The 17,188-nt window shown below is 34.6% G+C and overlaps 1 protein-coding gene across 1 annotated transcript; it reads left to right on the top strand.

Moving 5' to 3' along the window:
• Window positions 1-2,720: 2,720 nt before the first annotated feature.
• Window positions 2,721-7,290, top strand: LOC117315236 (the record flags this gene model as incomplete). Its single annotated transcript, XM_033869382.1, has 2 exons — window positions 2,721-2,873; window positions 4,143-7,290. Coding segments are annotated over 2 exons (1,131 nt in total), but the record flags the coding sequence as incomplete, so codon positions are not given.
• Between the last annotated feature and the right edge of the window lie 9,898 nt (window positions 7,291-17,188).

The following is a 17,188-nucleotide window of genomic DNA, read 5'->3' as shown; positions in this document are numbered from 1 at the left end:
GGAATCAGCAAGACAAGATGGCGACCTAAAACTTCCTCAACGTCTCTGTTTGTAGGGTAGGGCCAAGTTATAATTATACTTTATATACAATCTGAGCCTCGTAGAAAACAATCAACACATTGAGTAAAGTCTCGATATCTGAACAAAACGCAAATGGTTGTCTCCCTTTGATAATTAAAAATATCCGGTCCGGTATTAGTAAAGGCTTTACTTTTAGAATTAATTGTCATCGTCAATGAAACGCTTCATTTTTACTTCCGAAATCTACAGCAAAAGTTCCAGGTAGGCCCTATAAACACTTACTACAGTGGACTGTTTTATGCGTGATTGTCAGCTGGATGGGAGCAGGTGACGACTCGTCAGATTGAAATGGTAAATACTGTCATTAGTCATCTTATCGAACAACATATATCGCCCCAGCTTCATCAGTATTCACGATCAGCTAGAATCTACATTCATATCGACAAATACTCCATACAATGTATATGAGGTCTTATTCCACCTGATTACATTGGTGGATATTGTTACATGACAGCCTGTCAAAAGTTTCCTGTCGTGTAAACCTCTAATATTATTGGAGTAATCGACAAAATGAAAAGCCACTGTCAACAAAAACGTCACTCAGTCACTTTTCCTTGACCACATGCGGCCGCTTATATCTGTAATCTGGTATTTAAAAAAATGTCTGTTAGTATTACATCTGGTTGTATAAAATTCTCTGTTTTGATTGACTTCTTTGCATAAGGCAATTGCAACCTACAAGCTTTAAAGTAGGAAAACAGACAAATATCTAATTACAACATAAGATGTTTTACGTATATAGTAGAATGTATACGTAGGTCAAGGTCATTCATTTGAACAAACTATGTAGCCCATCAGCCCAGGATGCTACAGGCTTAATATCAAGTCCCTGAGCCTCTGGGTTATTGAGAAGAAGTCAATTGAAGATTTTAATCTATTTGACCCCTGTGACATTGAAAGTGGATCAAGGTCATCCATTTGAATAAAATTGGTAGGGCTTTATCCAAGCATGCTTCATGACCAATATCCATACCCTGGGACTTCTGGTTATTGAGAAGAACTCGTTTGAATGAAAAGTTTACACACGACGCACGACGATGGACGAAGCATGATGGCTATAGGTCATCCTGACCCTCAGACCCTGACCTAAAAGAATGTTGCTGTCCAACAAACAAATAAGCCATATGTGGGGATTTTGAAAACTAGATATGGTAGCACATGAAGGTGGTTGGTTGTTTTTGGTATTGTATTGTTTAACATCAATATCCTATCAACAGATGAGATCATTTAAGGACAGCCTCTGCTGTGTGTGAGATGTAGATCACATAATGTGTGGTTTGACAGGCTGCCAATATGTTCATGTTTGTCTCCTTGTGATAAAGCAAAGCTTATGCTGACTTTATAATGCTCCCTCACAGAAGCATACTGCCTAAGACATCCAGCAGTTCACCCCACCCGGACATATTATACTGACAACCAGCAAACCAGTCGTCCCACTCCCGAAATGCTGAGCGCTAAGCAGGAGTAGCAATTACCATTTTTATAGACTCTGGTTCTGGTATGTCTTGGCCAGGAGACAGCTAGGACCCAAGGCCTTCCTCACAGGGGCAAACGCTCAACTTAAGGTAAAAAATGAGGCATTGTGAAGGGAGACATTAGGGAGAATAAAGTTGCTAGAAAGAAGAGAAAAAAGTGATATGATCCTGAATTTAGTCGTCTCTTGCAATCATGCAGTTGGGGCAGCTGGTACCATTCTTACGCTCTGCAAGGCCGAATTGTTTGTGTATTGTCCAACATTCCATCAACAGCTATGGTAATTTAACGATGGCCACATTATACCGACAACAGGAGAACCTGTCTTCCCATTCCAAAAATACTGACTGCTCTGTGGATACAATAAGATGGAAATTTTATACTGTGCATTTACGAGTCTGTTTGTCTTTTTAATGCATGTTTATTTTTGGGACTGAAGAACAAAAGATATTCTTTGTCAATGTATACATGTAATAAGACTGTCAAAAGGATATGTATACAGATGTATAATAAAGACAAAAAATAAAAAACCTTTAGAAAAAAGTCAAGACTTGGCCTTTTAGACTTATTTTTCATAAAAAGAAATTCTACCCAGTCATGTCAATAGATTAAAATTACCAGAAAAACTTGGAGAAATAATGGCAAATATTCCTCAAAATTTTACCCAATGTGGTCAATTTGATTTTCCATAAAATGCCAAGGAAAAACAATGCAAGATAGCAGATTTAATATTGATCATTACCCGATGTCTGCTTACAGACACTCTCCTAACAAAGCCATTGACTCCCTAAGAGAGAATACATCTACATATTGTTATTTTCTGGCCATTTGGGGAAATTGCCAAATGGAGGAAATTGAGTTTGTGTGACTTTAAAGGAAAGGGGGAGCACAGGTTGTTGAATTGTCCACCCTCAAATCAAATATGCTCGATTTAAGTTTTTGCGAAATCTGATCTGATGACTTCATTGGGGAAACTAAACAACCCACAACATACACAATTGGAAATGGGGCCAGAATTTAGATTGAATTATAAAGGTAGGTAAATGCTGATACCTAGCTATTTGCGCAATGTATTAAAATGACTTGTTTTTCTGTATTAACAGTATCCTATATAGTACGTCTGAGTGTCGTATCTACCTGGCCATCACCCTGGACAGCGGAAGTAAAATGCGGTGGGGACGGCATACACAAAGGTTCTGATCTGGCTCATCGCTGTCGTGGTTACCCTACAGTTTGTGGACTATGATTGGAATATCCTCAACTTTTCACGTAGTCAGCCATCTTTACCAAAGCTGCAAGTTGTTTCAAAGTTGACCAAGGTCAGTTATTCCTTGACAAGCTTTTCCTTAGCAGTGTATGAAATTATATATGAAAATTCCTTAGACAATATGTCTACAGAAAATTCAAATCCCATAGCCCAAGTCATTTTTCGATAGACCAATTTTTTAAAACATTGTTGAAAGTAGCATTACTGTCACGCAAATGCTTGCATCATCCAGTAATAACACACTGTTATATATGGGTAAAATAAACTCTATTGTAAGCTGTGATTTCATATGATCATTTGTCAGAAAATAATGGAATGTTGTTTTCATGAATTGTAATGTATGTCAGGGCTCAAACTTTTCATAGCCAATGGGGCCAACACTTTTGAAATTTTACATAGACCGACCAGGTTTTCTATATCCTCGGACCATCGGATCACCTTTACTTTCGAACACTGCTTAGTCCAAAAATTCTGCTTTAATACTCATACTCCCAAATAACCTAAAATTCTAGTTGCACACATGACAATCTAAGATGCTCATTCACGCTCTCCTAACATTGAAATGGCCATTAAACTGGACACTTGACCAGGGGAATCCTTGTGACATCAGTGTATAAAAATAACTTGCCACATTTACTTTCATTGCATGCTTTGTCAAGGAGACTAGAACAAGGTTACAACAATGTACACTACACATAAACTACACACATGGCCGTTGTTTACATATCGAGGACATGACTGTGAACTTGCCTTAGAATGCTTTCATTTGAACATATTAGCAAAATATTCTCGTAATAACATGATGAATATAAACAAACATACAACTAAATACTTAATTTCAAAACATAGCAATATGCATACAACAAAACATTGATAAAATTCGGATTGCTGAAGTTGACAGTGTTCCAGGAATACAGTAAAAGCTAACAGGCAATCCTGTACACGTCAGGCAAAATCAGAATTTGAGTCTATTCGTTTTTCTTCTCTTGTGCAGAATGTGTTTTACATTGTATCTTACACAACATGTATTTTTTTCAAAGTCAAGACCATTTGTGAAGTCTTTTTTTACCAGCATAGATATGTAATCGGAAGCATTAATGAAAAATACCTGCCCACACTGGGGCTCGAACAAGCAACCTCTCACACTTATGGCATAAATCCTACCACTAGGCTAAAGGGAAATTCACACTAGCCTGAGCTAGTAAAGTGACATTATTACTCTGCACTTTTACAGATACATAGATATATTCATAGGTGGAAAATATTTGTTTGATTTGAATGCAAATCTCATTTATCTCTGTTACTTTGGTTATATTTTCAGGTGAAGACAGAGCTGAAAGTTCCAAAGGTCAACAAAGTTTTACAAACTAATGAAACATCTGTAAAATTTATTGATCTACCTTTGAGTGCACCACATGACCTTGACCTTCGTGTGATCGTAATTACCTATAACCGTGCCAATTCTGTTGTAAGATTATTGGAATCCTTAAACAATGCTGACTATTTAGGTGACAAGGTAGCTATTGATGTCTGGATTGATCGATCCAAATCTGGTGTCATCCATGAAGAAACCTACGCAAAGGCAAAACAGTTTAAATTCAATCATGGCATTATTAACGTCCATAACCAGACGGGGCATGCTGGGATATACGGTCAGTGGATGAAGACGTGGAATCCGCCGTCAGACAGCAAGGAAATTGCTGTTATATTGGAAGACGATTTAACAGTGTCAAAATATTTCTACAAATGGCTGAAAAATGTTCACGCAAAATACGATTCACTTCCATATATCAATGGTTATGCGCTGCAGGGTTACAGCATGAAACATGGTGGAGCTGCGGGACAGCTTCGTGCTCCAGATGAAAACATTGTCTTCATGTACCCGATTCTTGGTACATGGGGATTCTCACCAAATAGAGAAAATTGGATAAAATATGTGAAATGGTTTGATAGTATGTCAAAAGTAAATAATTTTAAACCAACAGTTTCAGGTATTCTGCCAACATTGTGGTATAATAACTTCATAAAGCAGGGAAAAACTGGTGGGATGTGGTCCATGTGGCATATCTACCATGCTTGGAAGTTTAAGGAACAGACCATATACCCTAATCTTCCAGGGAAATCCGGACTTACTATCAACTGGAAGGAATCTGGTCTCCATTACTCTAAATCACAAACCGTCACGAAGAACAAGGATCCAATCCTGACCGTTTGGGATAAAAAATTTGACAATTTGCCTGATGTGCCGGTTCACCTCAATGTTAATGGTAAAGTTTGTCCCCGGGAACAGTATCTGTAGTGTTAAACATGGTGTGTATTGATGATCCCGTTCAACCGAAAAATGTCTAAAAACTTTCTCAGTATAATGGAATTTTTTTCTCTGCAAAAACATGTTTGCCAACAATTTTTTTTTTAAATTTAGATTGGGGCGAATTATCTGTTTTCAGATTTTGCTGCTGTTGACTAATATCACATTTATAGAACTCCTTTTGACCAACTAATTCATTTGAAGTTAGTTACAGGTTTACTGCCTACAGTATAGAACACTGTTTTCGCATTCATTCAATTACTTGAACCTTTATTCAAATAATTGAACCTATCTTATAATATGAGTATCTGATATTCCAATTGTTATTTACCTTTTTACCTGAGTTAAATTGAATTGATCATATTTTCAAATAAAATAGGGCAATGTTGTATGTATAGTTTAATTGAATTAAATCTATATCAATAATGACATCTAGATAAATTACAATTGATTTCAACCTAGGTTCAATTATCTATATCTATGGGTATAGATATTTGAATACATGTTAAAACTGCATCCCATACATAAAAGTTTGTCTTCTCTCATGCTATGTTTAATAGAGGGGGGGGGGGGTTAATTTCGCACGATTTTGATATGTCAACAATACGCATTAGGGTAATTTTCGCTATCGATCCACCTTCATTTGTAGTTCGAGATCAAAAGGACTCTGTGTAATTAGCATAAATTTCCCCCCTCACGTAAATTTCCACGCTTTACAGTAATTAAGGCCTCAAAGTTAGGGTCAAACACAGTGAGGTTTCCTCTAAGTTGGTAAGTATGTAAGTAATCATTTTAAAGTTGTGTGACGCAACATTCTATTTTATTGTGTGGCTCATAACAATAAGTAATACTACATTAACAAATCCTGAATAATACATTATATATAATGCTGTATATTCATGTAACTTGTACAGTTTTAAAAAAAAAATTCTTTGATTCAAATTTTTGTGGATTGATCAAAAATTTTAACTGAAATGAACACATTTTTACTGGAAATTATGAAATCGATAAACTTCTATAATAAGTATTCTTATCTTGATTTACAAGTGTTATTTTTAACAATTTTGTTCTGCTTTCAATCAAATATAGCAAACTAAGTTTAGATATCATAATAATTTTCTACAATGTCATGATCGGTCTTGAATATCCTATTTTTTAGATAAAATTTTTTAACATTGAATAAATTAATTTGCAGTATGAGCTGTGTTATAAGTATATTACATAATTGTTTAATTTCATGGTGCTAATTAATTCGTGGTTTTCCTTGCCTGTCCGAGGTCATTGGTATTTAATTTCCTTCATTTGTTTGTATTCACAGGTATAAGAGAATATCTACAAAGCATTGTTTGTATATTCACTAGATATTTATTTTCTCGCTATCATTAATGACGTATTACATATCAATCTTCATTGCCCGTCAAATTTTATCAATTATAGCGTCTGTCTTTTTAGAAAGGTAGATTTTTTTTTTTGGTCAAATTTTTCCCATTGCATGAATAATAATAAAGATAAACTTGTTTATATTCAATAATGATAATCCACTATGGCTAATAAAATTATGAAATGTTTTCGAGATCTGAAAACATTATTTTGAAATTTTTAATTTTCAATCGTCCATGCTTCAATTAAATAGTATTTATTTTTCACCTTTTTACTCCTACTTCAGAGTATTAACTCAATCCATTAAGTATTCAATAATTTTAGTTAATTTTATAGTCAGTGCCCTGAGCATAATGTATTAGTCCTTCACTAAAAGAGCTGTCTTACATACCTATTTGTAATGATGAATGGAACAAAAAGATCTTCCAACAATATAATTTGTGATTTTATTTTAAGAGATTTTATTTGTAAGAGATTTGATTTCAGTATTAATGTGAAACTTTCCTGTCATGTATGCCTTTTGTAATCTGTATCAAAGGAGGGAAAACAATGTTTTTTTTTCATAAACAGTTGGTAGTTTAAATAATTTTCACTGTATTCTGGCAGAGAATGTACAACTATTGCCTAAAACCTTCCTGATTTGTGCATTTTCTGTATACATTTTTAATAGAACATATATTTTTTCATTCATTGTGGGGTAAAAAAAGATGTTTCTTTTGTTAGATTGGTGAAATAGTATTTTGTTTTGCCTGTAGATTGCCCAAAGGTCTCCATTATTTAGTTTTTATCCGTAAGGCTCAAGGAAATAAAGAACTTGAACTAGAACAACAGAAACTATCTTATAGTAGACAATTTTAAATCTATAAGTATTTTTTCTGCAATTAAAAGTAAAATGCTGATCGAGGACTACTCCAGTAAAATATCTAACCGACGTGAGGTCTGCAGGTTTTTCTTGCAAGAAAGTGTCTCGGTGTTGAATTGTAATTGTCTTAATTCAAAATATTATTGTGTTCAAGTATAATTTTTTTAATTCTAAATTATACAAAATTATAGCCATATTGAGATTTTCTAGTCACTACCCCGATTTTTACCATTGGTGAATGTCAGAGGTCACAATCCTATCCCTAGTGGATGTAATCAAAAAAATCTAATTTATCATGCTCTATTTTGAAAAAAACCACAGCTGTGGTTATTTAAATGTTAATATAAAATGAAATCTTATGAAATCTTAAGGAATATAAGAAAAGTTTTAATCAGCATTTTTAAAAATTATTTTCAATTACTTCACTTTACATGATGCTAAATTTATTTAAATGTTAAACAGCATTTATTATTATGTATGTTAATATTTATTGCATGTGTAACTAATTATAAATAATTTTCCATTGTTTGTATGCAGAATGCCTCTTTCTGATTAATGAGTTTGTCTTTTCATACCTCTATGAAAAAACCCCAATGTAAATGGCATGAAAAAAGGTGATGTCACAATACGACCATTGCCGTTGTGTATTGATTTGATCAAAAGAATCCCTTTTTGAATATGTAAAATTGCTCATAAAATGTGAAATACAGTTTCAAAAATTAATTATAATCATTGTGCTGTAGTGGTTGTGCGAGACACTTTACCCTAATTGCTCAGAATGACATACGATGGGCCTCCCGTATGTTATTCAGTGAGGTAGTCACCAACTACTACAAGGAGACCCTGCCTTAAAATGACCCTTGCTGTTCATGGGGCAATAAACCCAAACAAACAAGAATTAGGTGTATAAACATTCAGATTATGTATAACATATATGTATAGCATACACAGAAGCTAATATTTTAATAACAATTAAAATCGTTAGATGTCATTTATTGTTATATCGTTAGATCTTCATTTGTCCATGAAGTTGTAATTTATGTTAAGAATATCAAGATTTTCCCCCCAGAAACCATATATACACACGTTATATACTAACATTGTCACTTGTGAAACATGGCCATAAAACATCGTAATCAATAGTAGAATATGACTCATCATCTGATGGCATGCCTGTTCATACGGCCTTGTGTTCATCATCAGATGGTGGGCCTGTTCATACGGCCTCGTGTTCATCATCAGATGGTGGGCTGGTTCATACGGCCTAGTGTTCATCATCTGATGATGGACTTGTTCAAATGGCCTTGTGTTCATCATCAGATAGTGGACCTGTTCATACGGCCTTGCATACATCATCAGATGGTGGACCTGTTCATAAGGCCCCGTGTTCATCATCTGATGGTGGACCTGTTCAAATGGCCTGGTGGTGTTCATCATCTGATGGTGGACCTGTTCAAATGGCCTGGTGTTCATCATCAGATGGTGGACCTGTTCAAATGGCCTGGTGGTGTTCATCATCTGATGGTGGACCTGTTCAAATGGCCTGGTGGTGTTCATCATCTGATGGTGGACCTGTTCAAATGGCCTGGTGGTGTTCATCATCAGATGTTGGGCCTGTTCAAATGGCCTGGTGGTGTTCATCATCAAATAGTGGGCCTGTTCAAATGGCCTGGTGTTCATCATCTGTTGGTTGGCCTGTTCAAATGGCCCTGTGTTCATCATCAGATGTTGGGCCTGTTCAAATGGCCTTATGTTCATCATCAGATGTTGGGCCTGTTCATACGGCCTTGCATACATCATCTGATGGTGGACCTGTTCAAATGGCCTCATGTTCATCATCTGATGATTGGGCCTGTTCAAATGGCCTCGTGTTCATCATCTGATGATTGGGCCTGTTTAAATGGCCTTATGTTCATCATCTGATGATTGGGCCTGTTCAAATGGCCTCATATGTTCATCATCAGATAGTGGACCTGTTCAAATGGCCTCATGTTCATCATCAGATGGTGGACCTGTTCATACGGCCTAGTGTTCATCATCTGATGGTGGGCCTGTTCAAATGGCCTGGTGTTCATCATCAAATAGTGGACCTGTTCAAATGGCCTCATGTTCATCATCAGATGGTGGACCTGTTCATACGGCCTAGTGTTCATCATCAGATGGTGGGCCTGTTCAAATGGCCTCATGTTCATCATCAGATGGTGGATCTGTTCAAATGGCCTTTTGTTCATCATCAGATGGTGGACCTGTTCATAAGGCCTCGTGTTCATCATTAGATGGTGGGCCTGTTCATACGGCCCCGTGTTCATCAGATGTTGGGCCTGTTCATAAGGCCTCGTGTTCATCATCAGATGGTGGACCTGTTCATACGGCCCCGTGTTCATCATCAGATGGTGGGCCTGTTCATACAGCCTCGTGTTCATCATCAGATGTTGGGTCTGTCAAATGGCCTTGTGATCATCATCTGATGGCGGGCCTGTCACACGGCCTTGTGTACATCATCAGATGGTGGACCTGTCACATGGCCTTGTGTACATCATCAGATGGTGGGCCTGTTCAAATCGCCTCTAGTCTATCATTATTTCATCAGTAATTTCTGTTAGAAGTACACGGTGGAACTTTCTCAAATTCTATTTGTAGGTTCCTCTTGGTCTGTAGTTGTGTCCTTTTGATTTTTGGACTGATAAAGTATAGAAATTGACAAATAATGATCATTCAATGGCGGTTGCCGAAATGTTTGATGTCTGGTCATGGTTTTATATTTTTAGTAAGACCTATGTGGTCCTCTTATTGTATTTCATGTTTCCATGAATTGTTGAATGTTACTAAGATTTATAATCAAGGTTGTATATTTTATGGAATTATGAATCACACAGACTTGGCACAAATTTCCAACCCACAGTCAATGAACTGTCAAACTGCATCATGTCGAAAAACATTGCAAAAACAACAATGTTGTTTTAACCAAATTGATGTTAAAATGTTTTCACCAGGTTGACTGACAGTTGTGTCTGTGAGGAAGTCTTTATTAATCTTGTTGTGCGACGTCATTTGAAATCCTGATTTTGTTGTATCATAAGGATGTATATACTATTGTGAAAGAAGTTATGTATTGTATCCGAGTGTAGTATCATTTATATTGGCCATATAATGGCTAACACGTGTACCGTATTTTACCTTATATGAGCACTGTGTGCTTTCAAACACCATGGGATGAGCTTGATACAATCAAGTTTTAATTTAAGGTAAGGGTAGAAAAAAAACTGTTTGGGAATAGGTTGCCATGGTTACAAGGCTGAACTAAGCAGCAATTGTAAGGGGTTTCTAAATAAGTGCACCCATCCCCTTTCTTAGAAAAAAGACTATGTGTTTATTAGTTTGGATACGGTAATTGTTTTATTTTTCTGAACCTATTCTTTAGATTCCACTCATTTGAGTGACCATGGCTTGTATTCATGAAACCATACCCTTGCTCAAATACACATTTTGTGTTCAGAGTCAAAGTATTTTAGGGATAAATCTAATATTTGAATTAACTTTTTATCTTCAGTTATTTAAAGGAATTTTGGTAAAACTTAAAGTACTTTAAGATATTATTTTTTGATGTTTTGGTTTTACTTTTAAACTGCAATGTCCTTATTCAAGTGAGTTTAAAGAAAATTGGGTTGAGCACAGATTTCATGCTTGAGCATGAGAATGGATTCATGTTTACATACCTTGTAAATATTGACTTGACTTGACTTTTGACTTGCTTATATTCATAATTTAATCTGAACTTTTGTTTTTTTTTTTAATTTTGAAAGACCATTTTCTAAAGTATCAGTGATATATCGATATGTATCAAAATACACCTATAGAAGCTAGAATCTTACCATAATGTTGTCTCGACCATATCAAGTTCATTATGAGAGTTTTAGCACAGATCGTAGTGTCTGCTTTAGTCAGAAATATTATAAGTATGAACTTCGTTGGCAGCAATTAGCTAGGATGTTGTGTCCTTGGACAAAGTATCTTATGTTATTGTGCCAGTCTACCCTCCTGTATAGATATGCAGCACTGCACTGGGAAGTAATTGTGTGATAGACCTTTGTCCTAAGCAATTATGTTAATTTTCGATCTTATGGTATATAAATCGAGTGGTGTAGATTTATCTTAGGACAGAATCTTGTCCTAAGGTACATGGACTCAGAGACCTAGTATATAGGTCTCTGATGGACTATATGATTCTTCATCAGATAAAAAAATAAAAAATGTTGGTTGGACATTTTGTACAAATATCCAGATAGAAAACCAACGTAAAACAAATAAACCGATTTAGGAGATAATTGAATCTTAACTGCTTCATCTAAATGGAATCGTTTTAATGTAATATTCTTTGGTTGTTGATATAAGAATATAACACACATTACTGATGATTGACAGTGTGGTATCTCTCAGAAGGTTGGCGTGTTTATGGATTGTTATTTCATATTTCATATTCATGTAAATGTTATCAGTACATACACAAGATTTTCCACTTGACACAGACAGGGCTTATCTTTGTTAATAAAATATACATGTATAGACATTCATGCTGTGTTTTTGTTACACTCTGTTGTAATTATTTTTTCTTTGTTTTCATTGTAAATACTCAAATGTGATTGGTCGAAAAATTCTTTTCATTCTTCTATGAAAGAAATTCCATGAATGACGCGAAAAATGTGACGTCACAATACGACAATTGACGTTGCGTATTGATTTGAGAAAAAGAATCCCATTTAAAACCAGTAAAATTGTACATAAAACATATTTTAAATTAGAAAATCAGCGTTCAGTGTATTACAATATTTCTGTACAAATGATCAGAATACATAAATTTTATTAAGCATTGATGTCATTTTTTTTTAGTTTCATCGGGGTATGCAACAAATTTTGTTTGCAAACTTCTGTAAGAATCCGCTACGCCGATTCATACAGTTTCCAAATAAAATTTGTTTCATACCCCGATGAAACTAAAAAAAAATGACATCAATACTTAATAAAATTTGAAAGTAAATGTATTATGATCATTTGTACAGAAATATTGTAATACACTGAACGCTGTTATAAGTGTTATTTTAACATTTTCTGAAGTTACACGAACCTATTCAGCAGCTCATAAAGAAAATGTCTGTATATTCCTCATCATATCACAAAAAGTACCAGATCACCCTACTCGAACCCTTCATAATTTCTTCTGACGAAATTAAACAAACCAGACTTTTCAAGGCCGGTCCGTATAGATAAGTACCATACTCCAGTCACTCGGCACTTTCTGAAAGCCAATTTAACACGAGTTGTATTCTATTTCGATATGAAGTCGGACGTGTTAGATGCTCGCTGACAAACCTATAGTGGTTATATTGGTACACCCTAGTTCTCATTTCCGGAATGTGACTGAACCCAGCTTTGACCTTTTGCATGGCGGGTGTCATCTATAAGGCTAGAACGAATATTCATACCCTGTCTACATACATTTAGCTCATCTGACGACGACCATCTGTCAGAGATTGTACGTCCGTCGTCCAGAGCTACGTTATCGCAGCTACTATAAGGCAGGAGACGCTTGTCATTCGGAACACCTGGTCTTATTCCCCGCGTATAATTTCCAAGTGTTCCATATTTTGCTCATAATCTGCCCTCGTTTCTTTTCTTTCGAGGTAGAGCTAGTTTCGTTTTCATGTCTGTATGTCGGGTTTTGTGAAAGTCCACACAAGTCTTGAAGTACACATGGGTATCTGATTCGACTGTTACATCGGTATCAGCGATAACGTTTACATATACGGAGTGAGTATAGAATACTTTACAGCTTGCTTGACTGGCAGACTCTTTATAGATACTTTTACGGTCATTGCATCCACAAAGCACAGCAGTACCAATATGGACACGTACTAGATCATTTGAGGTTCGATTCCGAGCCTTGACCGAATTGGTCAGACGTACTTTGCTATTGGAAACATGTGGTGTTGTCTTCTACGAGAAATCGGGTGTGGCTACGCGTATGGCGTTTCCGCGTAAGTTTAGCCTTCAGAACTAACATCAAAATAGGAACTTGACGAATGTCTATTGTTAGGTTTCGTCTTACCGACTATAGTCAGTGTTCTGTACAAACCTTAGTTTGTTACAGACTTACCACCTACATAACTCCACCCATTGCTAGGTTTCGTCTGACCGACTATAGACAATGTCTGTCTGCCTGAGAGACTTTCCCACTGTTATGGAATCGTCTTTTCCATACTAACTTTGTGTGTAGATATAGATGGATAAAGATACGTAAAACAACTGTTGTTATCATCGATTTATTTTCCAATCGTGATCTCGACCTCTATACCAGTCATACATAATTCACACTATACATATCTGTAATGTATGTCTGTTCCACACTCCGATAAAATACTATACCAATGGTACGGGGACTTCTACAACGTCATGTCGGGATGATAACGATACCCGAGTTATATTGGCGAATTCAGGTAGACAGCAAATGTACTACAGTTAAATAACACATTATTCAAAATGACAACGATTAAAGACAATGTACTACATGAATTAAATATACAATATATTACATGTAGTATAATATGTACAATATATTCAGTACATGTATTATATTACAAAGATTACATGTAGTATTATATGTACAATGTATATTATATGTACAATGTATTACATGTAGACTAATATGTACAATGTATTACATGTATTATTATATGTACAATATATTACATGTAGTATTATATGTACAATATATTACATGTAGTATAATATGTACAATGTATTACATGAAGTATTATATGTATAATGTATTACATGTAGAATAATATGTACAATGTATTACATGAAGTATTATATGTACAATGTATTACATGTATTATATGTACAATGTATTTCATGAAGTATTATATGTATAATGTATTACATGTAGAATAATATGTACAATGTATTACATGAAGTATTATATGTACAATGTATTACATGTATTATATGTACAATGTATTACATGTAGTATTATATGTACAATGTATCACATGTAGTATTATATGTACAATGTATTACATGTAGTATTATATGTACAATGTATCACATGTAGTATTATATGTACAATGTATTACATGTAGTATTATATGTACAATGTATTACATGTAGTATTATATGTACAATGTATTACATGAAGTATTATATGTACAATGTATTACATGTAGTATTATATGTACAATGTATTACATGTATTATATGTACAATGTATTACATGTAGTATTATATGTACAATGTATTACATGAAGTATTATATGTACAATGTATTACATGTAGTATTATATGTACAATGTATTACATGTAGTATTATATGTACAATGTATTACATGCAGTATTACATGTACAATGTATTACATGAAGTATTATATGTACAATTTATTACATGTATTATATGTACAATTTATTACATGTATTATATGTACAATGTATTACATGTAGTATTATATGTACAATGTATTACATGTAGTATTATATGTACAATGTATTACATGAAGTGTTATATGTACAATCTATTACATGTATTATATGTACAATTTATTACATGTATTATGTGTACAATGTATTACATGTTGTATTATATGTACAATGTATTACATGCAGTATTACATGTACAATGTATTACATGTAGTATTATATAAACAATGTATTACATGTAGTATTATATAAACAATGTATTACATGTAGTATTATATAAACAATGTATTACATGTAGTATTATATAAACAATGTATTACATGTAGTATTATATAAACAATGTATTACATGTAGTATTATATGTACAATGTATTACATGTAGTATTATATAAACAATGTATTACATGTAGTATTATATAAACAATGTATTACATGTAGTATTATATGTACAATGTATTACATGTAGTATTATATAAACAATGTATTACATGTAGTATTATATAAACAATGTATTACATGTAGTATTATATAAACAATGTATTACATGTAGTATTATATAAACAATGTATTACATGTAGTATTATATGTTCTTGTCCTGTTTAAGAACTATTATGATTGACCTTTAGAACTGTTCTCAGCATCAAAATATCCTTCACATGGACAGTTTGGACGAACAAATTGGTGGGAATACCCTGGTCAATATAAAATTAGATCGACCTAATATAGCTCATCGTGTGGTCTGGAATAAAGATCTTACATTTCATTCCAAGTATTTGGAAAAATACACATAAGTATGTACGCTGTTCACTTATAATCACTACTGCGATCACAATTACATTGCTTCGGAAGCTTATTTACTGTCGATTTTATAACTTACACAAATAATTCGCTTTTAGGACGCAATCAGGGCCACGGGAACGTTTGTAGAATTTCCACAGATTTAACAAGGAGAAAAGGAGGATTTCCTTAAGAACATAAGTAAATATTTTTGCATCTTTTTATAAAAAAAGAGAGAACAAAAAAAGCAATAACAAAAAACAAAACAAAAACAAAAAACATGTTATGAAATCCTAACTTGTGTGGTCTATCCTTTAAATACTAGAGGATACAGCGTATTTGAAACTCCAATATATGTATTAGTGAGAATAAATACAACTCCATGGCATGACATTACAAAGGCTCAATCGGAACTCCTCGGGTATTCTTTTCAATAATTCAGTGCTTTTCCGAGCTTGCCGGAAAGGCCCGAGGTTATCCGATTGGGTCCAATCGCAACATATCGGGGAAATTTCCGGCAACACTCGGAAATATATTTCCGAGTGTTGCCGGAAATTTCCCCGAGATGTTGCGATTGAGGCTGGGTCCTCACTACGGAATTCAATCGGGAACCGTCGGCACTTTCCGTAAACGAGACAATTATTTTCTCGTTTCCGAAAATGCCGATGGTTCCCGATTGTACGGAATTATCATCCTTTCGGAATAGCCCGGATGTGTTTCATACTGAACTTGTTATCTTCACAAGTAAACACACCTGCACTTTACAGATCTACAAACAGAATTGTATATGTTGAGACGACTCGTTAAAAGCATTGAATGTTGAATAGGTATAGATAAAGATCAAACAGACATACTGGGGTGTTCACAACGCGTTCATGTGAAAAGTACTGTTACCATTTATATATGAATAATTTATAATAAATATAAATATGTCTCCGACACATTGGTTTAACTATTAAAAAACTAGACACGAAGCAGTTGATTCTGGAATAGAAAACACAGGTTAAGTTATATTTGGAAGGAAAACATGTAAGTATGATCGTATAAAAATCTATATATGAATATTGAATTGTTTCTATTTTAGGGCTACCTGACTTCGCCGCTGGGACATTTGTTCAGGGCCATTGTGATTTTCTCAAATTCCCTCGCAGATTGCTGTAATTTTTGACATTAATGACTCGGAGCTGTTTGCATATCCATGCACAAGGAACAAATTGTACTCTGTTGGTATAACCCATACAGGAGTAAAGAGCAATATACTAAAAGTACTTGTTTTAAGAGATGACTAATTTTGGACTATCTCTGGTGTTTCGGGGTGGTTTCGCTGTCGCCTTCCGTTTTAGAGGACAAACAGGTAGGTTGTGTATCACGTGTGCAGTCTGTGGTGTTTCGGGGTAGCGTCTGTCGCCTTCTGTATAAGAGGACATTTTAAACCCAAAATAAGGTCTGCTGTCTATCACATCATATTTTAGAAGTCGACTAATTCTGAGCCATTTTCGCTAGCCAAGGCTTCTGATTCGTGGAGTATAACGTAATCAGAAGCCTTGGCTAGCGGATATGATTCTGAGCTATC

This window comes from Pecten maximus, chromosome 17 (genome assembly GCF_902652985.1).
Source record: "Pecten maximus chromosome 17, xPecMax1.1, whole genome shotgun sequence".
Taxonomy (NCBI): Eukaryota; Metazoa; Mollusca; class Bivalvia; order Pectinida; family Pectinidae; genus Pecten; species Pecten maximus.
The sequence above is the reverse complement of the archived record's forward strand: the minus strand, read 5'-3'. Positions and strand labels throughout refer to the sequence as shown.